General features: G+C 49.2%; 1 protein-coding gene across 1 annotated transcript in view; it reads left to right on the forward strand.

The window, feature by feature from the left end:
• fermt2 (FERM domain containing kindlin 2) overlaps window positions 1-23849 on the forward strand; it is an 80626-nt gene that overhangs the window by 19598 nt on the left and 37179 nt on the right. The window contains 1 exon segment of the mRNA XM_042087171.1: window positions 2956-3189. Coding sequence (XP_041943105.1) covers window positions 2956-3189 — 234 coding nt within the window.

Consider the following 23849-nt stretch of genomic DNA (forward strand, 5'->3'; position numbering starts at 1 on the left):
GAGAGAGAGAGAAAAAGAAAGAGTAGGGGGGAGGGAGGGAAGGAGTGAGAGGATGTTTGGGGGGAAACGGAACCCTGGTCAGGGAAGTGCTCTTCCCCTTTGCCTGCTTGGAACCATGCCAGAGTAATGACATCATACTAGCAGGAATATCCAGCAAACACCCCCACCTCATACTCACTCACACACACACTCTCACAGACACACACACATTCACAAGGCTGACCAGCTAGGGCGGACGTGCCTCAAAGCGAGTGTTTTCTGGGAAATTATTTTACAGTAGCTCCACACTCTCTCTCTCTCTCTCACTCACACACACACACACACACACACACACACACACACACACACACACAAAACCAGTCGCCGCACCTCTGAAGAGCTCAGTGTGTGAAACTCAAGCCTGGGTGTATTCTCTCCTAGCCCCGTGCCTCAGGAAGGCCATTGTGTTCCTCCTCACAAAGAAAAAGAGAGTGTGTGTGTGTGTCCTCCTGGCTGTTCCACCCTCTCATCCCAGCCATGAAAGCGGCAGAACCTTAAACGGTAACCGGGCCTTCATGCAGAACCTTAAACAGACTGGAGGCCTTAAACTGACACCTGTAGACTGTCACGCAAGGTCTCAGATGTATTTGCACACACACACACACACATACACACATACACACAAAAATGTAGATAAGAAGATAGGCAGGGCCTCTGTACTGAAGCACACGTAGGGTGCAGATCATTACGCCATGTGCACTCGTCCTGTGTCCTGTGTCCTCGCCTCATGCCCTGGAAATCCATCAGATTGGCGTATCCTTATACGTTAGCGCTGATGTCTGGCCAATTGTGATGTTTCTATTTTGCATTTTGCAAGATAATGATGATGAATAAGCCTAATGAAATGATGCTAGTTTCCTTCACAAGATTAACGAGGTGGAAGGGCTAGGACAGACTCATGCAACCCCTGCTGAGGCCATTTGGTGATGTCCCGTCATGCCTACGCCTGTCCCCTCTCGCTGGTCCTACCCCCCCCCCCCGCCCCCACACACACACACACACTCCCCACATTACTCCAGCTGTTCCACCAGCACACACACTCACACACACTCACACACACACACTCCCCACATTACTCCAGCTGTTCCACCAGCACACACACTCACACACACACACACACACACACACACACACACTCCCTCCCCACATTACTCCAGCTGTTCCACCAGCTGAAAGGGTATTGATGGGGGACCTTTCTCTCTCTCTCTCTCTCTCTCTCTCTCTCTCGCTCTCTCTCTCTCCCTCCTTGAGTTTGGTATTTGTATAACGTCTCTTCTGTGCTAGCTGTGGCTTGGTCCTGCTGCGCTGCGGTACTGATTCCACACCCCCACATGTCCACCATGTCACTGTGTCACTGGCCTTCTGGTCCTCACCGTGCTGCGTCTGCCTCCTCGTGTTGTCTCGCTCATAATAAAGGCTTTCCATTTCTGAATACATTTGTGTGCGTGTGTGTGTGTGTGTGTGTGTTTGTCCTGTGTGTGTCTAAGATGTGAAGGACTGCAGTGTTTCCCCTAGAATTTTTTCCAGCAGCGGTGCTGTTGATCGTAGGAAGCCCCCCCCCAAAAAAAGAGAAACATTTGAAAAAATGACTAAAAAAATCCTTAAATTGTGACTTCTGGTGGATTTTGTGAAAGAAATGGACAGATTGAGTTACAAATTATGACATAACCATCAACACAAGCATTTACAAAGCATGATTATTGCAGTACTTGAACAGGATTATTCATGTTTTTCTTTCACCTTTTTCATTTACATTATTAGTATTAGCCACTGTACACTGTAGGCCACTGTACAAACTATTACTATTTAGAATATACAGTGCTGTGCATAAGACATTTATATATAATGTATTTATTTACGATACATGATGCATTAAAAATAATTGATGTCCTATTTTTTTTTTTAATTAAGGCATTAAGACAAAAGGCAAAATATGTTTTTATTCCTCCCTTTAGTCAATTTCAGCATGGGTGTCTTAACTTTTGCACAGCACTATAAACTATATAGACTTCTCTTTCATGCCATTACACTGTATTGGTGCTGTGCAAGTCGAATTGAGTGCCTGTCACTTTAATGCCGTGACGGCCCGTGATGCTGGCTTGATTCTCACGGTTTTAAGCTAACTTAGTAGCGTTGTTGTGCATGGTGCATAAGAATATGTGGATGAAATTAATTATGTTTCCCATGTCATTTGGTAAAATAAATGGTCAAAAATTCGAAGAAAATTCACTTGGATTATAGCAGATAAGTGTCTTGTATCATATCTATAATTTTGATGAGCTCTACAGGAATTACAAACTATCTCAGATGTAAATGCTTGCGTATCCTATTACTCAAATTCAATTAAACCCACCAATAGGCTAGCTAGCTAGACCTTAGTTGCACAGCCTAGGTATGTTAGCAACACAGGGCTTGAAAGCATTGCCTGTATCACAAACAAAAACTGGGAATAGGCTACTGAAGGTAGGGGCGAGCTATCTCGCTGGCGTGTTTAATTTGCTTCCTTGGTTAACATAATGTAGGCTACGTTTTTTTGCACAAAATTGCGTCTGCTAAAAAACTTAAACATAAACACAAACAAGCGTGATCTCCTGTGGAATCCCTGACTGCGCATTCAACGTTAGCCTACTATTATTTGTTGACATGAAACCTGAACGAATGGCAGCTGTTCCTGAAGTTCGCTTGCGTCTATTTTTTTTTTTTTAATTAGGCAACTCTTTTTGCAGTGGCGCTTGAATTCCAGCAGCGGCGCTGCGCCGCTGATGAATACATTGTAGGGGAAACACTGGACTGGTCAGACCACAGGCTGTGATCTCAGTTCTGTTTGAGTGTGTGTAAAAGTCCAAATGTCCCTTTAACCGTGTGTGTGTGTGTGTGTGTGTGTGTGTGTGTGTGTTTGTCCTGTGTGTGTCCCAGATGTAAAGAAGGACTGGTCAGACCATGCGCTGTGGTGGGAGAAGAAGAAGACATGGCTGCTGAAGACGCACTGGACGCTGGACAAGTACGGCATCCAGGCGGACGCACGGCTGCTCTTCACGCCCCAGCACAAGCTGCTGCGCCTGCAGCTGCCCAACATGCGCCACATGAGGGTCAAGGTCAACTTCTCCGACCGCGTCTTCAAGGCCGTCTCCGACATCTGCAAAACCTTCAGTGAGTACACACACGCATGCATGCACACACACTTTCTCACACACACTCACACACACACACACACACACAAACGCATGCACGCACGCACACACACATACACGCACGCACACACACTCTCTCACACACACGTGTCACACACACACACAGTATTTGCCCCACATCTGGACTAGATTTAATACAACGCTTCCACGGATCAGTCACAGTCGCAACTCTCATTGGCCAGTCCCACCACAGCACCCAGATAGCCGTTCTCACACACACACACACACACACACACACACACACACACAAGCTAGCATTTCTTTGCCCCGATCAGTCTTTGTTATTGCCACTTGAAATGCCACCCAACGCAGATCATTCCTAGCAGGGTATTTGGAGACCACAGTGATGGGCATATGCTCACATGATGTTGACTTAGCTGTTTAATGACCACTTGACCTTCACTTTAAATCTCATGTCACTCTTCAACACTCCCCTCACACATGTGTGCGCTCACACACACACACACACACACACACACACACACACACACACACACACACACACACACACTGAGCTACACACACACAGATATTCAAACACGCACACAGATATTCAAACGCACACACAAACACATAAACTCACATGCAAGCACACACACACACACACACACACACACACACACACACACACACACACACACACACACACTGAGCTACACACACACAGATATTCAAACACGCACACAGATATTCAAACGCACACACAAACACATAAACTCACATGCAAGCACACACACACACACACACACACACACACACACACACACACACAGCTTTAATCTTGTCTCCTATGAGCAGGCAAACAAGGACCTGGGTGGCTGCCATATGTGTGTGTGTGTGCGTGCGTCACGTATAGCCTTGTGTTTGCCCTTCTGCGCTCTTGAGGCGCTATATTTGACAGCGCGAGGGGAAGGGAGGAAAATGGCCGCCGCTTTTCAGATGACAGGCCCTCCTTTGTTGTGCTGCTTTCTCCGTCATCCTGTCCTGTTTATCAAACAAACACGCAGCGCAACGCAGGACAGTCTGCCTGCCCACTGATTGGGCCGTATCCTTGCATGACCGAAGCCAAAACCCGCGTGTCCGACTCCTGTTCGCTAAACACGTACCCAGCTATCAATCTAGCCAGCTAATGACCTCTTACGCCGTGTCCATGTTTAGCAAGCAGGGTCTTAACAGGCATTTAGAGGTGAGGTTCTGCCTCTTTCAATATTTAGCAGTGTACTAAAGGGCACTCTGAGTAGAGGCTACAAGGTCAAGCAGTTGACCACGATGACCTTTGACCCCCATGAGCTGAGTAGTGTTAGCATTTAGCTTAATTGGCCTCCATGTCCATGCATGTAGGTGCAGCTGGGTGGAATCAAAGTGCTTCGTTTCGCTTGTCAGCCCTTTGGCAAGCGTTTCATTTGGGGAGTTTTGTCTTTGTTTTGTTGGTTCTCAAACTCTTGACTGATTTTGTTTTCGATAAACAAAGCCTTACTTATGCATGCGTGGGCCGTCTTGGTCCAACCGGCCGGTCATCCTCTCTAATCAGGAACGAATGATAAATAAACTCACACTGGGCTATGAAAACAGCATGTATAAATAACCCGCTTCGGTGTTGACATTCATTCTGTAAATGAACAAGCTGCAGCATTAGGAGTGCCTCTACCTCGGCCTTGATAAATCTATTTTAGCCCCGCAGAGCTTCGTGTTGCATTCTGGGAAAGTCGCTCGGTGACTTACGGTGTCTGAAGAGGGCCTTGGTCGTGTTCACTAATGGGGAACCCTCTCCTCTCTCTTTCCATCTGAGCCCCGAGAACAGCGTCCCTGTGAAAAGCAGCTGATGGTTCCTCAAGCTGTGCCGGGCTGGGGAGTGCTGCATCATGGGTAATCCAGGCACGCTGTATTAGTTCAGCGTTGTCTCCCTGACGGACTCTCCTGTTTGATTTCCTGTGGCGCTCTCCGGCGCCTGCACACCAGAGCAACCTTGGAACACAAACGGGGGCAGGAAGTTAGCTTTTTTCTGTCCAGCTGGCCAGAGTTCCAGACACACACACACACACACACACACACACACACACACACACACACACACACACACACACACACACACACACACACACACACACACACACACACACACACACACACACACACACAGATGAGTCAGTTACACAGACAGTCAGACAGACAGAGACGGAGATAGATTCACAGAAAGGACCGAGAGTACTCTCGATTTCTACACGCAGCTGTGGGAGAGACAATGGCCACTCAGTATCCCAAGATATCACACACACCATGCTCGTCCACTCACACACACACACACACACACACACACACACACACACACACAGATACACACACAGACACACACACAGACACACACACACACACACACACACACACACACACACACACACACACACACACACACACACACACACACAGACACACACACACACAGACACACACACAGACACAGACACACACACACAGACACACACACACATTCTGATGGATTTCTCTGAGAACTGTGATTTTCTCCTTTCCTCCAGTCTCTCTCCTCCTTCTGAATCAGTTAGTCATGCAGGAGCAATGGCTGAGTGCACACATACAAGTCACGCAGCCAAGAATGCTACTGATTCTGGCGCCGAGCCGGACCGCGTGTGGCGTGTGTCCGGCACAGGTTCATTACCACAACCAGCTGCTATTTTGCAGGATCACATTTCCTTCAACACTGTCGTAGGACTCGCACTGTTCTCAAAACAGTTTGGAATGTTCCAGAAATATTAATGAGCATAAAATCGCTGCATTCCCTACTAAAGCACTGTTGTATGGAGAGGAGAGGAAGGCCAAGTGTGTGTGTGTGTGTGTGTGTTTCCCCTCTCAGTACTAAACTCCCACTTTGAAGGAGGCTGCATCTCTGCCAGCAGTCATTTACTGCAATTATGGATCCTTGAGTTTCCCAGAGTCTGCCGGAGAAACCACGTCAGGTTCATGTGTGGGAGTGTTTTGTCTTTGGAAGTCATGGCCAAGGGGTGTGTGTGTGTGTGTGTGTGTGTGTGTGTGTTGACAAGGAATAGGGTAGCAGGAGTTGGTTACAGGATGGTTGGTCCATCTACGGTCCAGGTGTGAGAACCTGGAGCTTGGGTGTCTGTAGGCACTTGACAGTTGGGGTGTGTGTGTGAGCGCGCAAAAGAGCGAGAGAGTTAGCATTACCATCAATTTGAGTGTTAGTGGTGTGTGTGTGTGTGTGTGTGTGTGTGTGTGAGAGAGCGCACTGCTTCAAGGCCTCAGGGTATCCCTCTCAATCATTCTCCATCACAATGGCCTGTCTCTCAGGAGTTAACAGAGGTGTGTGTGTGTGTGTGTGTGTGTGTGTGTGTGTATGCACGTAAAGCCCTGAGTCCAAACGAGTGGCATGTCAGTGTCACAGGAGGACACCTGAGCCGGTTGTTTTTCTCGGTGTCAGAGGGAGGGCCAGCACACATTTCCCCGTCTGACCAACAGAGACTGAGTCCAGCGTCTTCAGCATGGGAGCCAGTGGGCTTGTTGTAAAAGGTTATTCATTGGCATTAACCTAATTTGGAGAGATAAATCTTCCTCATTGGCTCTGGCTGCTGACCAGGCCTGTGGTCAGTGATTAATGTCTTCCTAGTTGGCCAAGGAGGAGGTCTGTCTCTTACAGAGAGGAGAGATTGAAATGGAGACTGAGTGGATTTCTCTGTTCAGTCCAAGGCCTCTAGCTGCAGCACACATAGATGTGCATCAGTACTAAAATAATGTTGCTCTTTATCTCTGCAGTGGAAAGGGATCAACACTCATCCCTTAAAGGTATAGCACACACACACACACACACTCTTTTTTCAGGTATTTCTGTATTTTTCTCTCTCTCACTCTTTCTCGCTCTGAGGTGAACAGAGGATCAGAGACAGACATACAGGATGGGTTTAGATTTTTTAGTTCCTTCCAGTGGCCTCAGGTTTGACTGTGTGTGCTGTCCCATTGTATTTTTTTAGTCATTGGTTGTACAGTTATTGGTTGGTAAATGAGTCCTTCGCTGTTCCATCAGGTTTTGGATCAAATCACCCATTAAATCTTCAGCAGGTGGTTTGCAGGGCTTAAAGTATTCAGGCGTGAGTCTGCAATTACGGTAGACTACAGTATATATGACGTCCTCATAGATGTCTGATAGCTTCAGGCACAGAAGTGTTCATTCCTTTAAGCCCTTGGTTCGATGTAGATTATGGAAGATTTTCACTGATAATAAATAAGTTAACATGATTGGATGAGACTCCATGTGCCATAACCACTAATGGAGTATTAACTGAAAGCAAAACAATGGATGAATTCAATCAGGCATGTTATGTCTTTTAATACCATTACTTCACAATCACATGCGGCCAAGGTAATTGTGGGTTTTCGAAAGACTTTTCAGAGGTCAAAGCTCCTCACTCGTTCACATCAATTAAGTTTAAAATTTACTGTGCAGTTGATTCAATCAGCTCTGTGTTGTTCAAGTCAGACTCTGAGAATTGAGAGCAGTCATTTGATTCCCAGTAATTAATGAGCCTAGTGAAGGCTTTCTAATGAGGAGACACAGCACTCAAAAAATCCTCCATAGAAATGCATGGGGTTAGTTTGTAACACCAATATGGCCGTTCTCAAAACGTCGACATGTGAATACATTGAGCCAATCATGTGGTGTGATGTGAATACATTGAGCCAATCATATGGTGTGTTGTGAAGACATCGTGCCAATCATGTGTTGTGAACTCGCCGAGTACTACTGGTTGGTGTTGTGAAGCCTTGCACACGCACATTTCTGCCAAATAGGATGCCCGATGAGTGCCTAAAAAGCATTGCAATATGGCCGCCGAGTGGAGGGACTTGCCTAAAAGGACTTTGCTGGAATTAGCGCTGCAGTGACCCTGCAGGAAGTTATTGATTTCAGCGTGTTTGGACACATCTTGTCTCTTGTTCCTTTCATGAGATTCATTCATTTCGGCAAGTAGTTGCTGTGTTTATTATTTTTTTTCTTCTAATGTGATTGCCAACCTAAAAGACAACACCCATTGTTTTTGGTCAGAAGGAGACTAGGAGGGTGTGTTCTCCATCTCCTCCCCCTCATGTAATGTAGTAGCGCCAGCCGGGTTCTGTTTCACGCTCACTTACTCTCTCTCACCCGCACGCCCACCCATTGTTTTGGCATGTCACGCTAGCTAGCGTTGGCACTCCTCCAGGCACGGCCTGGCCTCTTCCCTCCCTTTCATGTACAGATGAAAAGCATATCTTTCTCCCTCTCTCTCCTCTCTTTCTCTCTGTCTATTTTCCTCCTGTGGCAGGTGCCAGGGGTAAGGGTGGCATGATACACTCCCCACATGCGTGCCAGACTTCTGTCAATACACACACACACACACACACACACACACACACACACACACACACACACACACACACACACACACACACACACACACACACACACACACACACAGCTCCAGCAGGTGTTCCCGCTCCCTTCCTCCCCTAAATGAGGACGTGTTGGCCAGACATGGCTAGTAAACGAGGACGTGTTGGCCAGACATGGCTAGTAAACATGTTCAGTTGAGCACATTGTAAACTTCACAACACGCCGTCAACCTGCAAACAGGGTCCAATACAACTCTTGCATCATAGAAAGTGAGGGATATCATCATCAGGCCTGACATTTGTTGTGACAGAACAGGTTTATGAAAGCTCTCTTGTTATTCACTGCTGAGTATTGTTTTCTCCAGGGGATAAGATCCAGGGCGTCTGTGGCCTACTGTTTAGGGAATCGGACTTGTGGCCGATACAATCCTTGACTGGTAGGAAAAATGTGGGTGGGGGGAGGGATTAAAACAGCTTTCCCACATTCACATCCATGGATGAGGTGCCCTTGAGCAAGGCACCTAACCCCCAACTGCTACCGTGCGCCGGATTAAGGGCTGCCCACTGCTCCGGATGTGTAGGTGTACTCTTAGTGTGTGTGGGCTCACTGCTCCAAGTGTGTGTGTGTATGAATGTGTGCACACTACACCTGGATGGGTAAAATGCAGAGAACAAATTTCCTCACAGGACAACCCCTGTCCCCTTTAAGATGGTTGGCGTTTTTGCATATGACTGGTGTATGGGTATCATTTGAGGTGCTTTTGATGAGAATGCAAGGTTCCAGTAAGAAAAGTTCCAGTTCCAAAAGCGGAAAAGCTAGAACCTAGAACCACCTTAATCTCCATGCAGAGTGTCAGAGCACCTGCTGGAAATCCAAACTTGTACTTATTAATTTTGCTGTTGCTTTTATCCAAAGTAATTTTTTTTATGTCAATTATCACAAGGGCTCCCCAGAGCAACAACGGGTTAAGTGCAATGCTCAAGGGCACAATGGTGGTCTATCGCCAATATGCTACCACTGTCCCGTAACATGCTAGCCCAGTTTCTTAGCCACTATGCTACCACTGTCCCATAACATGCTAGCCCAGTTCCTTAGCCACTATGCTACCACTGTCTCATAACATGCTGGCCCAGTTCCTTAGCCACTATGCTACCACTGCCCCATAACATGCTAGCCCAGTTCCTTAGCCACTATGCTACCACTATGCCCCTTAACTGGAGATGCAGAACCCACACCAGCAGTCTGGTCCAGCAGAGTGCAGCACTGGTTCCCTGTAGGCCCCTCTCAGGTCCTCCTGGCCAGGAGCTTAGTCACAGCAGAGCACTGTGCTGCGCTGGCTCCAGCATGCCTCACACACACACATGGCTGTATAAGGCCAGAGAGCCGACTCATACGCCAACAAGGAGGACGGGAGAGAGAAAAGACAGAGGTGTGCAGAGCGATAGAGAAGGAGGGGGGGCAGAGAGCGATAGAGAAGGAGGGGGGGCAGAGAGCGATAGAGAAGGAGGGGGGGCTGTGAGGGGGAGGGGAGGGGGGGGGGGAGAAAAAAAGACAGAGGTATGTATGCATGTAGAGAGAACGATGGAGAAGGAGAGAGTGTGTGTGTGTGGGTGGGGGGGGGCAGAGAAAGAAGAGAAAAGACAGAGGTGTGCATATGTAAGGGAGGAATGAGAGAGGAGTGGGGGTGCGAGATTGTAAGAGAACGAGGGAGCAGTAGAGAAGAAGTGTGTGAGGGAGAGAGAGAGAGAGATATACACCATCTGGTAGTCCTTAAAACCTCTGGAATGCTTTTGCTTTAGTAACTCAAGCTAAACAAGCAGCCCTGGCCAGAGCCCTGTGCTCTTACTCTCTGTCCTCTCCATCACGCTCCTCTCTGACGCACTCCTCTCCGAGCCCTGCTGTCCCGTCCAGTCCACACGCAGCCGGTATTGCAAGCCCGCGCTGGGAAGGCCTGGAACAAATGATGCGTTCCAGTTGTACTCGTGGGTCGTTATCCCAGTTACGAGTAGGAAGTTGCAATTTGAATGCTCCCCAACTCGTAATTCCTCCTCGTCAGCTCGTTCGAAGTGTCAATTTCCAAAACGGCTGCGTCATTTTACAGTAAATGAGTGTCGTGGAAAATACGCTATTTATTACCACTCCTTTCCTATTTGTGTCAAATTAAATTAGTCGTAGAAACAATTGGCTTTGTGCACTGGGTAGCGACAAACTTTTAGTTTTTGGTTTACGGTGGGCAAACCAATTTCCGAAGATGCGTGCTTCTGTTGTAACAAACAGAAAAAAAGATAAGATATACAATGTACGCGAGTGTTTTAAGCTTCTTAAAACCGTAGGAGCTAATCTGTGTACCAATCTGCTCGGTTTCAAGTCGATATAAAAGCGATTTTAGCTTCCAGCTTTTTCCTAAAAACACCAGCCTACATACGCAGTGGCTGCACAGAATAAGGAGTGAAGGAGGTTTGGTGCTTAAGCACATGTTTTGGTACAACTGAAGCACTCATCTTCAGGTGCTTTTTGACAGCAATGACGACGAACAGGAAATGGGTTTGCCCACCGTAAGACAAAAACGGAAGTTCATCGCTACCTACCACAGAGCTAATAGTGTCCAACCTCTATCTGTTGCTATATTGCTATGACTTTTGTTTGTGTAGAATACTGTGTAGTGCATCATTATGAATTAGTATTGCTATATCTGGTAACAGTCCCAGACAGACAATTGCTAACGGGTAGCAGGTAGCATCTAGTTCTTACGACTTGTTACAACCGGAGCGCAGTCAGTTGGGGTCAGCTAGAGTGTGATGCAACCAGTTCCCAGTTAACACTTACAAGGCAGATGGAATGCAGCAAAAGACAGCGGAACAGTAGGTGGTAGTTCTGGCAGATTTTCCTCTAAACAACTTCCTTGCTCGTTCTCTCTCTTCTTTCTCTCTCTCTCTCTCTCTCTACCCCCCCCCCCCCCCCCCCCCCCCCCCACCAGTTCTCTTTTTCTGGATATGCATAACAGTAAACTGTAAACTGACAGCTTCTAGGCTGGATTTCCTGACAGCAGATTCATCATTTTGTTGATCTTCCTTGGCTGCGTCTCCTCGCCACCTGACAGCAATCCCAGCTATGGCCATAAATTCTCCGGCGTGGAGTGGCGCGGAGTGGCGTGGCGCGGAGTGGCGTGGCGTGGAGTACCGTACCGTCAGCTCCAAGGGAAGAGGGGAAAATGGAATCGTTGAAGCTCTGTCTGGTTTGGTCATTTGAAAGGTGTGTGTGTGTGTGTGTGTGTGTGTGTGTGTGTGAAGCTACTGATTGAATTGGGGCTTTTTGGTTCAGCCCTTGTTTATGAGGCAAACGGACATCCAAACAGGTACATGACTGTTACAGGTACATCTCTCTAGGTGTGTGTTTGTGTGTCATTAGTTAGCTCATATTTTGGGATGGGTTCATTTTGTCCCTGAGCTCAGATAGTAGATTCCCCAGAAAAGGCATCAGCAATTCTGGCATTTACTGGACTAGGTTGCATGGTGGTTTAGAGTTGTGCTAGAATGATTTGTTGGGTTACCGTTTACTCTTGAAAATATGTGTGTGAGTGTGTGTGTGAATGCTGTCTGAAGATGGAGGCCCATATTTGGGAAAGAGAAGAGACGAGTTGAAATATGGGACTAGGGATTCCGATTGAGGATTTGTGATTTTCCATTTCATTCCTGCAGCTGTTTGTGATTGTGTCTCTCTTTCTTACACACACACACACACACACACACACACACACACGTTGTTGGCAAGATGGTTAAATAGCTCTGCTCCCTGTCTGTGTGTCCCCTCTTCCTGGCCTCCCCTTCAGTGGAGTCTGCTGCTGTCCGTGTGTGTGTGTGTGTCGAGGTTTATTCCAAACGTGCAGTTTGCATGGCCCCAAATTGTTCTCTTTCCCGGAGATGGATGACCCAGCAGGTCTGTGTCTGGTCTTGGCCTTGTACTCTCTGCACTTGATTTCCCTGCTCAGTTTTGTCCACATAGACCCCCAACCCCCTCCTCCATCACGGTCATTTAGTTCAGTTCAGGTCAGTTTTGTCCACATAGACCCCCAACCCCCTCCTCCATCACGGTCATTTAGTTCAGTTCAGGTCAGTTTTGTCCACATAGACCCCCAACCCCCTCCTCCATCACGGTCATTTAGTTCAGTTCAGGTCAGTTTTGTCCACATAGACCCCCCAACCCCCTCCTCCATCACGGTCATTTAGTTCAGTTTTGTCCACATAGACCCCCCAACCCCCTCCTCCATCACGGTCATTTAGTTCAGTTTTGTCCACATAGACCCCCCAACCCCCTCCTCCATCACGGTCATTTAGTTCAGTTCAGGTCAGTTTTGTCCACATAGACCCCCAACCCCCTCCTCCATCACGGTCATTTAGTTCAGTTTTGTCCACATAGACCCCCAACCCCCTCCTCCATCACGGTCATTTAGTTCAGTTCAGGTCAGTTTTGTCCACATAGACCCCCAACCCCCTCCTCCATCACGGTCATTTAGTTCAGTTCAGGTCAGTTTTGTCCACATAGACCCCCCAACCCCCTCCTCCATCACGGTCATTTAGTTCAGTTTTGTCCACATAGACCCCCCAACCCCCTCCTCCATCACGGTCATTTAGTTCAGTTTTGTCCACATAGACCCCCCAACCCCCTCCTCCATCACGGTCATTTAGTTCAGTTCAGGTCAGTTTTGTCCACATAGACCCCCAACCCCCTCCTCCATCACGGTCATTTAGTTCAGTTTTGTCCACATAGACCCCCAACCCCCCTCCTCCATCACGGTCATTTAGTTCAGTTTTGTCCACATAGACCCCCAACCCCCTCCTCCATCACGGTCATTTAGTTCAGTTCAGGTCAGTTTTGCCCACATAGACCCCCAACCCCCTCCTCCATCACGGTCATTTAGTTCAGTTTTGTCCACATAGACCCCCAACCCCCTCCTCCATCACGGTCATTTAGTTCAGTTTTGTCCACATAGACCCCCAACCCCCTCCTCCATCACGGTCATTTAGTTCAGTTTTGTCCACATAGACCCCCAACCCCCCTCCTCCATCACGGTCATTTAGTTCAGTTCAGGTCAGTTTTGTCCACATAGACCCCCAACCCCCTCCTCCATCACGGTCATTTAGTTCAGTTTTGTCCACATAGACCCCCAACCCCCTCCTCCATCACGGTCATTTAGTTCAGTTCAGGTCAGTTTTGTCCACATAGACCCCCAACCCCCCTCCTCCATCACGGTCATTTAGTTCAGTTCAGGTCAGTTTTGTCCACATAGACCCCCCAACCCCCTCCTCCATCACGGTCATTTAGTTCAGTTTTGTCCACATAGACCCCCCAACCCCCTCCTCCATCACGGTCATTTAGTTCAGTTTTGTCCACATAGACCCCCCAACCCCCTCCTCCATCACGGTCATTTAGTTCAGTTCAGGTCAGTTTTGTCCACATAGACCCCCAACCCCCTCCTCCATCACGGTCATTTAGTTCAGTTTTGTCCACATAGACCCCCAACCCCCTCCTCCATCACGGTCATTTAGTTCAGTTCAGGTCAGTTTTGTCCACATAGACCCCCAACCCCCTCCTCCATCACGGTCATTTAGTTCAGTTCAGGTCAGTTTTGTCCACATAGACCCCCCAACCCCCTCCTCCATCACGGTCATTTAGTTCAGTTTTGTCCACATAGACCCCCCAACCCCCTCCTCCATCACGGTCATTTAGTTCAGTTCAGGTCAGTTTTGTCCACATAGACCCCCAACCCCCTCCTCCATCACGGTCATTTAGTTCAGTTTTGTCCACATAGACCCCCAACCCCCTCCTCCATCACGGTCATTTAGTTCAGTTTTGTCCACATAGACCCCCAACCCCCTCCTCCATCACGGTCATTTAGTTCAGTTTTGTCCACATAGACCCCCAACCCCCTCCTCCATCACGGTCATTTAGTTCAGTTCAGGTCAGTTTTGCCCACATAGACCCCCAACCCCCTCCTCCATCACGGTCATTTAGTTCAGTTTTGTCCACATAGACCCCCAACCCCCTCCTCCATCACGGTCATTTAGTTCAGTTTTGTCCACATAGACCCCCAACCCCCCTCCTCCATCACGGTCATTTAGTTCAGTTTTGTCCACATAGACCCCCAACCCCCTCCTCCATCACGGTCATTTAGTTCAGTTTTGTCCACATAGACCCCCAACCCCCCTCCTCCATCACGGTCATTTAGTTCAGTTCAGGTCAGTTTTGTCCACATAGACCCCCAACCCCCCTCCTCCATCACGGTCATTTAGTTCAGTTTTGTCCACATAGACCCCCAACCCCCTCCTCCATCACGGTCATTTAGTTCAGTTCAGGTCAGTTTTGTCCACATAGACCCCCAACCCCCTCCTCCATCACGGTCATTTAGTTCAGTTCAGGTCAGTTTTGTCCACATAGACCCCCCAACCCCCTCCTCCATCACGGTCATTTAGTTCAGTTTTGTCCACATAGACCCCCCAACCCCCTCCTCCATCACGGTCATTTAGTTCAGTTTTGTCCACATAGACCCCCCAACCCCCTCCTCCATCACGGTCATTTAGTTCAGTTCAGGTCAGTTTTGTCCACATAGACCCCCAACCCCCTCCTCCATCACGGTCATTTAGTTCAGTTTTGTCCACATAGACCCCCAACCCCCTCCTCCATCACGGTCATTTAGTTCAGTTCAGGTCAGTTTTGTCCACATAGACCCCCAACCCCCCTCCTCCATCACGGTCATTTAGTTCAGTTCAGGTCAGTTTTGTCCACATAGACCCCCCAACCCCCTCCTCCATCACGGTCATTTAGTTCAGTTTTGTCCACATAGACCCCCCAACCCCCTCCTCCATCACGGTCATTTAGTTCAGTTTTGTCCACATAGACCCCCCAACCCCCTCCTCCATCACGGTCATTTAGTTCAGTTCAGGTCAGTTTTGTCCACATAGACCCCCAACCCCCTCCTCCATCACGGTCATTTAGTTCAGTTTTGTCCACATAGACCCCCCAACCCCCTCCTCCATCACGGTCATTTAGTTCAGTTCAGGTCAGTTTTGTCCACATAGACCCCCAACCCCCTCCTCCATCACGGTCATTTAGTTCAGTTTTGTCCACATAGACCCCCAACCCCCTCCTCCATCACGGTCATTTAGTTCAGTTCAGGTCAGTTTTGTCCACATAGACCCCCAACCCCCTCCTCCATCACGGTCATTTAGTTCAGTTCAGGTCAGTTTTGTCCACATAGACCCCCCAACCCCCTCCTCCATCACGGTCATTTAGTTCAGTTTTGTCCACATAGACCCCCCAACCCCCTCCTCCATCACGGTCATTTAGTTCAGTTTTGTCCACATAGACCCCCCAACCCCCTCCTCCATCACGGTCATTTAGTTCAGTTCAGGTCAGTTTTGTCCACATAGACCCCCCAACCCCCTCCTCCATCACGGTCATTTAGTTCAGTTTTGTCCACATAGACCCCCAACCCCCTCCTCCATCACGGTCATTTAGTTCAGTTTTGTCCACATAGACCCCCCAACCCCCTCCTCCATCACGGTCATTTAGTTCAGTTTTGTCCACATAGACCCCCAACCCCGTCCTCCATCACGGTCATTTAGTTCAGTTTTGTCCACATAGACCCCCAACCCCCTCCTCCATCACGGTCATTTAGTTCAGTTCAGGTCAGTTTTGCCCACATAGACCCCCAACCCCCTCCTCCATCACGGTCATTTAGTTCAGTTTTGTCCACATAGACCCCCAACCCCCTCCTCCATCACGGTCATTTAGTTCAGTTTTGTCCACATAGACCCCCAACCCCCTCCTCCATCACGGTCATTTAGTTCAGTTTTGTCCACATAGACCCCCAACCCCCTCCTCCATCACGGTCATTTAGTTCAGTTCAGCTCAGTTTTGTCCACATAGACCCCCAACCCCCTCCTCCATCACGGTCATTTAGTTCAGTTTTGTCCACATAGACCCCCAACCCCCTCCTCCATCACGGTCATTTAGTTCAGTTTTGTCCACATAGACCCCCAACCCCCTCCTCCATCACGGTCATTTAGTTCAGTTCAGCTCAGTTTTGTCCACATAGACCCCCAACCCCCTCCTCCATCACGGTCATTTAGTTCAGTTTTGTCCACATAGACCCCCAACCCCCTCCTCCATCACGGTCATTTAGTTCAGTTTTGTCCACATAGACCCCCAACCCCCTCCTCCATCACGGTCATTTAGTTCAGTTTTGTCCACATAGACCCCCAACCCCCTCCTCCATCACGGTCATTTAGTTCAGTTCAGGTCAGTTTTGTCCACATAGACCCCCAACCCCCTCCTCCATCACGGTCATTTAGCTCAGTTCAGGTCAGTTTTGCCCACATAGACCCTCAACCCCCTCCTCCATCACGGTCATTTAGTTCAGTTTTGTCCACATAGACCCCCAACCCCCTCCTCCATCACGGTCATTTAGTTCAGTTTTGTCCACATAGACCCCCAACCCCCTCCTCCATCACGGTCATTTAGTTCAGTTTTGTCCACATAGACCCCCAACCCCCTCCTCCATCACGGTCATTTAGTTCAGTTTTGTCCACATAGACCCCCAACCCCCTCCTCCATCACGGTCATTTAGTTCAGTTCAGGTCAGTTTTGTCCACATAGACCCCCAACCCCCTCCTCCATCACGGTCATTTAGTTCAGTTTTGTCCACATAGACCCCCAACCCCCTCCTCCATCACGGTCATTTAGTTCAGTTCAGGTCAGTTTTGTCCACATAGACCCCCAACCCCCTCCTCCATCACGGTCATTTAGTTCAGTTCAGGTCAGTTTTGTCCACATAGACCCCCCAACCCCCTCCTCCATCACGGTCATTTAGTTCAGTTTTGTCCACATAGACCCCCCAACCCCCTCCTCCATCACGGTCATTTAGTTCAGTTTTGTCCACATAGACCCCCCAACCCCCTCCTCCATCACGGTCATTTAGTTCAGTTCAGGTCAGTTTTGTCCACATAGACCCCCAACCCCCTCCTCCATCACGGTCATTTAGTTCAGTTCAGGTCAGTTTTGTCCACATAGACCCCCCAACCCCCTCCTCCATCACGGTCATTTAGTTCAGTTTTGTCCACATAGACCCCCCAACCCCCTCCTCCATCACGGTCATTTAGTTCAGTTTTGTCCACATAGACCCCCCAACCCCCTCCTCCATCACGGTCATTTAGTTCAGTTCAGGTCAGTTTTGTCCACATAGACCCCCAACCCCCTCCTCCATCACGGTCATTTAGTTCAGTTTTGTCCACATAGACCCCCAACCCCCTCCTCCATCACGGTCATTTAGTTCAGTTTTGTCCACATAGACCCCCAACCCCCTCCTCCATCACGGTCATTTAGTTCAGTTTTGTCCACATAGACCCCCAACCCCGTCCTCCATCACGGTCATTTAGTTCAGTTTTGTCCACATAGACCCCCAACCCCCTCCTCCATCACGGTCATTTAGTTCAGTTCAGGTCAGTTTTGCCCACATAGACCCCCAACCCCCTCCTCCATCACGGTCATTTAGTTCAGTTTTGTCCACATAGACCCCCAACCCCCTCCTCCATCACGGTCATTTAGTTCAGTTTTGTCCACATAGACCCCCAACCCCCTCCTCCATCACGGTCATTTAGTTCAGTTTTGTCCACATAGACCCCCAACCCCCTCCTCCATCACGGTCATTTAGTTCAGTTCAGCTCAGTTTTGTCCACATAGACCCCCAACCCCCTCCTCCATCACGGTCATTTAGTTCAGTTTTGTCCACATAGACCCCCCAACCCCCTCCTCCATCACGGTCATTTAGTTCAGTTCAGGTCAGTTTTGTCCACATAGACCCCCAACCCCCTCCTCCATCACGGTCATTTAGTTCAGTTTTGTCCACATAGACCCCCAACCCCCTCCTCCATCACGGTCATTTAGTTCAGTTCAGCTCAGTTTTGTCCACATAGACCCCCAACCCCCTCCTCCATCACGGTCATTTAGTTCAGTTTTGTCCACATAGACCCCCAACCCCCTCCTCCATCACGGTCATTTAGTTCAGTTTTGTCCACATAGACCCCCAACCCCCTCCTCCATCACGGTCATTTAGTTCAGTTCAGGTCAGTTTTGTCCACATAGACCCCCAACCCCCTCCTCCATCACGGTCATTTAGCTCAGTTCAGGTCAGTTTTGCCCACATAGACCCTCAACCCCCTCCTCCATCACGGTCATTTAGTTCAGTTTTGTCCACATAGACCCCCAACCCCCTCCTCCATCACGGTCATTTAGTTCAGTTTTGTCCACATAGACCCCCAACCCCCTCCTCCATCACGGTCATTTAGTTCAGTTTTGTCCACATAGACCCCCAACCCCCTCCTCCATCACGGTCATTTAGTTCAGTTTTGTCCACATAGACCCCCAACCCCCTCCTCCATCACGGTCATTTAGTTCAGTTCAGGTCAGTTTTGTCCACATAGACCCCCAACCCCCTCCTCCATCACGGTCATTTAGTTCAGTTTTGTCCACATAGACCCCCAACCCCCTCCTCCATCACGGTCATTTAGTTCAGTTCAGGTCAGTTTTGTCCACATAGACCCCCAACCCCCTCCTCCATCACGGTCATTTAGTTCAGTTCAGGTCAGTTTTGTCCACATAGACCCCCCAACCCCCTCCTCCATCACGGTCATTTAGTTCAGTTTTGTCCACATAGACCCCCCAACCCCCTCCTCCATCACGGTCATTTAGTTCAGTTTTGTCCACATAGACCCCCCAACCCCCTCCTCCATCACGGTCATTTAGTTCAGTTCAGGTCAGTTTTGTCCACATAGACCCCCAACCCCCTCCTCCATCACGGTCATTTAGTTCAGTTTTGTCCACATAGACCCCCAACCCCCTCCTCCATCACGGTCATTTAGTTCAGTTCAGGTCAGTTTTGTCCACATAGACCCCCAACCCCCTCCTCCATCACGGTCATTTAGTTCAGTTCAGGTCAGTTTTGTCCACATAGACCCCCCAACCCCCTCCTCCATCACGGTCATTTAGTTCAGTTTTGTCCACATAGACCCCCCAACCCCCTCCTCCATCACGGTCATTTAGTTCAGTTTTGTCCACATAGACCCCCCAACCCCCTCCTCCATCACGGTCATTTAGTTCAGTTCAGGTCAGTTTTGTCCACATAGACCCCCAACCCCCTCCTCCATCACGGTCATTTAGTTCAGTTTTGTCCACATAGACCCCCAACCCCCTCCTCCATCACGGTCATTTAGTTCAGTTCAGGTCAGTTTTGTCCACATAGACCCCCAACCCCCTCCTCCATCACGGTCATTTAGTTCAGTTCAGGTCAGTTTTGTCCACATAGACCCCCCAACCCCCTCCTCCATCACGGTCATTTAGTTCAGTTTTGTCCACATAGACCCCCCAACCCCCTCCTCCATCACGGTCATTTAGTTCAGTTTTGTCCACATAGACCCCCCAACCCCCTCCTCCATCACGGTCATTTAGTTCAGTTCAGGTCAGTTTTGTCCACATAGACCCCCAACCCCCTCCTCCATCACGGTCATTTAGTTCAGTTTTGTCCACATAGACCCCCAACCCCCTCCTCCATCACGGTCATTTAGTTCAGTTTTGTCCACATAGACCCCCAACCCCCTCCTCCATCACGGTCATTTAGTTCAGTTTTGTCCACATAGACCCCCAACCCCCTCCTCCATCACGGTCATTTAGTTCAGTTTTGTCCACATAGACCCCCAACCCCCTCCTCCATCACGGTCATTTAGTTCAGTTCAGGTCAGTTTTGCCCACATAGACCCCCAACCCCCTCCTCCATCACGGTCATTTAGTTCAGTTTTGTCCACATAGACCCCCAACCCCCTCCTCCATCACGGTCATTTAGTTCAGTTTTGTCCACATAGACCCCCAACCCCCTCCTCCATCACGGTCATTTAGTTCAGTTTTGTCCACATAGACCCCCAACCCCCTCCTCCATCACGGTCATTTAGTTCAGTTCAGGTCAGTTTTGTCCACATAGACCCCCAACCCCCTCCTCCATCACGGTCATTTAGTTCAGTTTTGTCCACATAGACCCCCAACCCCCTCCTCCATCACGGTCATTTAGTTCAGTTCAGGTCAGTTTTGTCCACATAGACCCCCAACCCCCTCCTCCATCACGGTCATTTAGTTCAGTTCAGGTCAGTTTTGTCCACATAGACCCCCCAACCCCCTCCTCCATCACGGTCATTTAGTTCAGTTTTGTCCACATAGACCCCCCAACCCCCTCCTCCATCACGGTCATTTAGTTCAGTTTTGTCCACATAGACCCCCCAACCCCCTCCTCCATCACGGTCATTTAGTTCAGTTCAGGTCAGTTTTGTCCACATAGACCCCCAACCCCCTCCTCCATCACGGTCATTTAGTTCAGTTTTGTCCACATAGACCCCCAACCCCCTCCTCCATCACGGTCATTTAGTTCAGTTCAGGTCAGTTTTGTCCACATAGACCCCCAACCCCCTCCTCCATCACGGTCATTTAGTTCAGTTCAGGTCAGTTTTGTCCACATAGACCCCCCAACCCCCTCCTCCATCACGGTCATTTAGTTCAGTTTTGTCCACATAGACCCCCCAACCCCCTCCTCCATCACGGTCATTTAGTTCAGTTTTGTCCACATAGACCCCCCAACCCCCTCCTCCATCACGGTCATTTATTTCAGTTCAGGTCAGTTTTGTCCACATAGACCCCCAACCCCCTCCTCCATCACGGTCATTTAGTTCAGTTTTGTCCACATAGACCCCCAACCCCCTCCTCCATCACGGTCATTTAGTTCAGTTCAGGTCAGTTTTGTCCACATAGACCCCCAACCCCCTCCTCCATCACGGTCATTTAGTTCAGTTCAGGTCAGTTTTGTCCACATAGACCCCCCAACCCCCTCCTCCATCACGGTCATTTAGTTCAGTTTTGTCCACATAGACCCCCCAACCCCCTCCTCCATCACGGTCATTTAGTTCAGTTTTGTCCACATAGACCCCCCAACCCCCTCCTCCATCACGGTCATTTAGTTCAGTTCAGGTCAGTTTTGTCCACATAGACCCCCAACCCCCTCCTCCATCACGGTCATTTAGTTCAGTTTTGTCCACATAGACCCCCAACCCCCTCCTCCATCACGGTCATTTAGTTCAGTTTTGTCCACATAGACCCCCAACCCCCTCCTCCATCACGGTCATTTAGTTCAGTTTTGTCCACATAGACCCCCAACCCCCTCCTCCATCACGGTCATTTAGTTCAGTTCAGGTCAGTTTTGCCCACATAGACCCCCAACCCCCTCCTCCATCACGGTCATTTAGTTCAGTTTTGTCCACATAGACCCCCAACCCCTTCCTCCATCACGGTCATTTAGTTCAGTTTTGTCCACATAGACCCCCAACCCCCTCCTCCATCACGGTCATTTAGTTCAGTTTTGTCCACATAGACCCCCAACCCCCTCCTCCATCACGGTCATTTAGTTCAGTTTTGTCCACATAGACCCCCAACCCCCTCCTCCATCACGGTCATTTAGTTCAGTTCAGGTCAGTTTTGTCCACATAGACCCCCCAACCCCCTCCTCCATCACGGTCATTTAGTTCAGTTTTGTCCACATAGACCCCCCAACCCCCTCCTCCATCACGGTCATTTAGTTCAGTTTTGTCCACATAGACCCCCCAACCCCCTCCTCCATCACGGTCATTTAGTTCAGTTCAGGTCAGTTTTGTCCACATAGACCCCCAACCCCCTCCTCCATCACGGTCATTTAGTTCAGTTTTGTCCACATAGACCCCCAACCCCCTCCTCCATCACGGTCATTTAGTTCAGTTTTGTCCACATAGACCCCCAACCCCCTCCTCCATCACGGTCATTTAGTTCAGTTCAGCTCAGTTTTGTCCACATAGACCCCCAACCCCCTCCTCCATCACGGTCATTTAGTTCAGTTTTGTCCACATAGACCCCCCAACCCCCTCCTCCATCACGGTCATTTAGTTCAGTTCAGGTCAGTTTTGTCCACATAGACCCCCAACCCCCTCCTCCATCACGGTCATTTAGTTCAGTTTTGTCCACATAGACCCCCAACCCCCTCCTCCATCACGGTCATTTAGTTCAGTTCAGCTCAGTTTTGTCCACATAGACCCCCAACCCCCTCCTCCATCACGGTCATTTAGTTCAGTTTTGTCCACATAGACCCCCAACCCCCTCCTCCATCACGGTCATTTAGTTCAGTTTTGTCCACATAGACCCCCAACCCCCTCCTCCATCACGGTCATTTAGTTCAGTTTTGTCCACATAGACCCCCAACCCCCTCCTCCATCACGGTCATTTAGTTCAGTTCAGGTCAGTTTTGTCCACATAGACCCCCAACCCCCTCCTCCATCACGGTCATTTAGCTCAGTTCAGGTCAGTTTTGCCCACATAGACCCTCAACCCCCTCCTCCATCACGGTCATTTAGTTCAGTTTTGTCCACATAGACCCCCAACCCCCTCCTCCATCACGGTCATTTAGTTCAGTTTTGTCCACATAGACCCCCAACCCCCTCCTCCATCACGGTCATTTAGTTCAGTTTTGTCCACATAGACCCCCAACCCCCTCCTCCATCACGGTCATTTAGTTCAGTTTTGTCCACATAGACCCCCAACCCCCTCCTCCATCACGGTCATTTAGTTCAGTTCAGGTCAGTTTTGTCCACATAGACCCCCAACCCCCTCCTCCATCACGGTCATTTAGTTCAGTTTTGTCCACATAGACCCCCAACCCCCTCCTCCATCACGGTCATTTAGTTCAGTTCAGGTCAGTTTTGTCCACATAGACCCCCAACCCCCTCCTCCATCACGGTCATTTAGTTCAGTTCAGGTCAGTTTTGTCCACATAGACCCCCCAACCCCCTCCTCCATCACGGTCATTTAGTTCAGTTTTGTCCACATAGACCCCCCAACCCCCTCCTCCATCACGGTCATTTAGTTCAGTTTTGTCCACATAGACCCCCCAACCCCCTCCTCCATCACGGTCATTTAGTTCAGTTCAGGTCAGTTTTGTCCACATAGACCCCCAACCCCCTCCTCCATCACGGTCATTTAGTTCAGTTTTGTCCACATAGACCCCCAACCCCCTCCTCCATCACGGTCATTTAGTTCAGTTCAGGTCAGTTTTGTCCACATAGACCCCCAACCCCCTCCTCCATCACGGTCATTTAGTTCAGTTCAGGTCA

This window comes from Alosa sapidissima, chromosome 1, assembly GCF_018492685.1.
Source record: "Alosa sapidissima isolate fAloSap1 chromosome 1, fAloSap1.pri, whole genome shotgun sequence".
NCBI classification, from domain to species: domain Eukaryota; kingdom Metazoa; phylum Chordata; class Actinopteri; order Clupeiformes; family Clupeidae; genus Alosa; species Alosa sapidissima.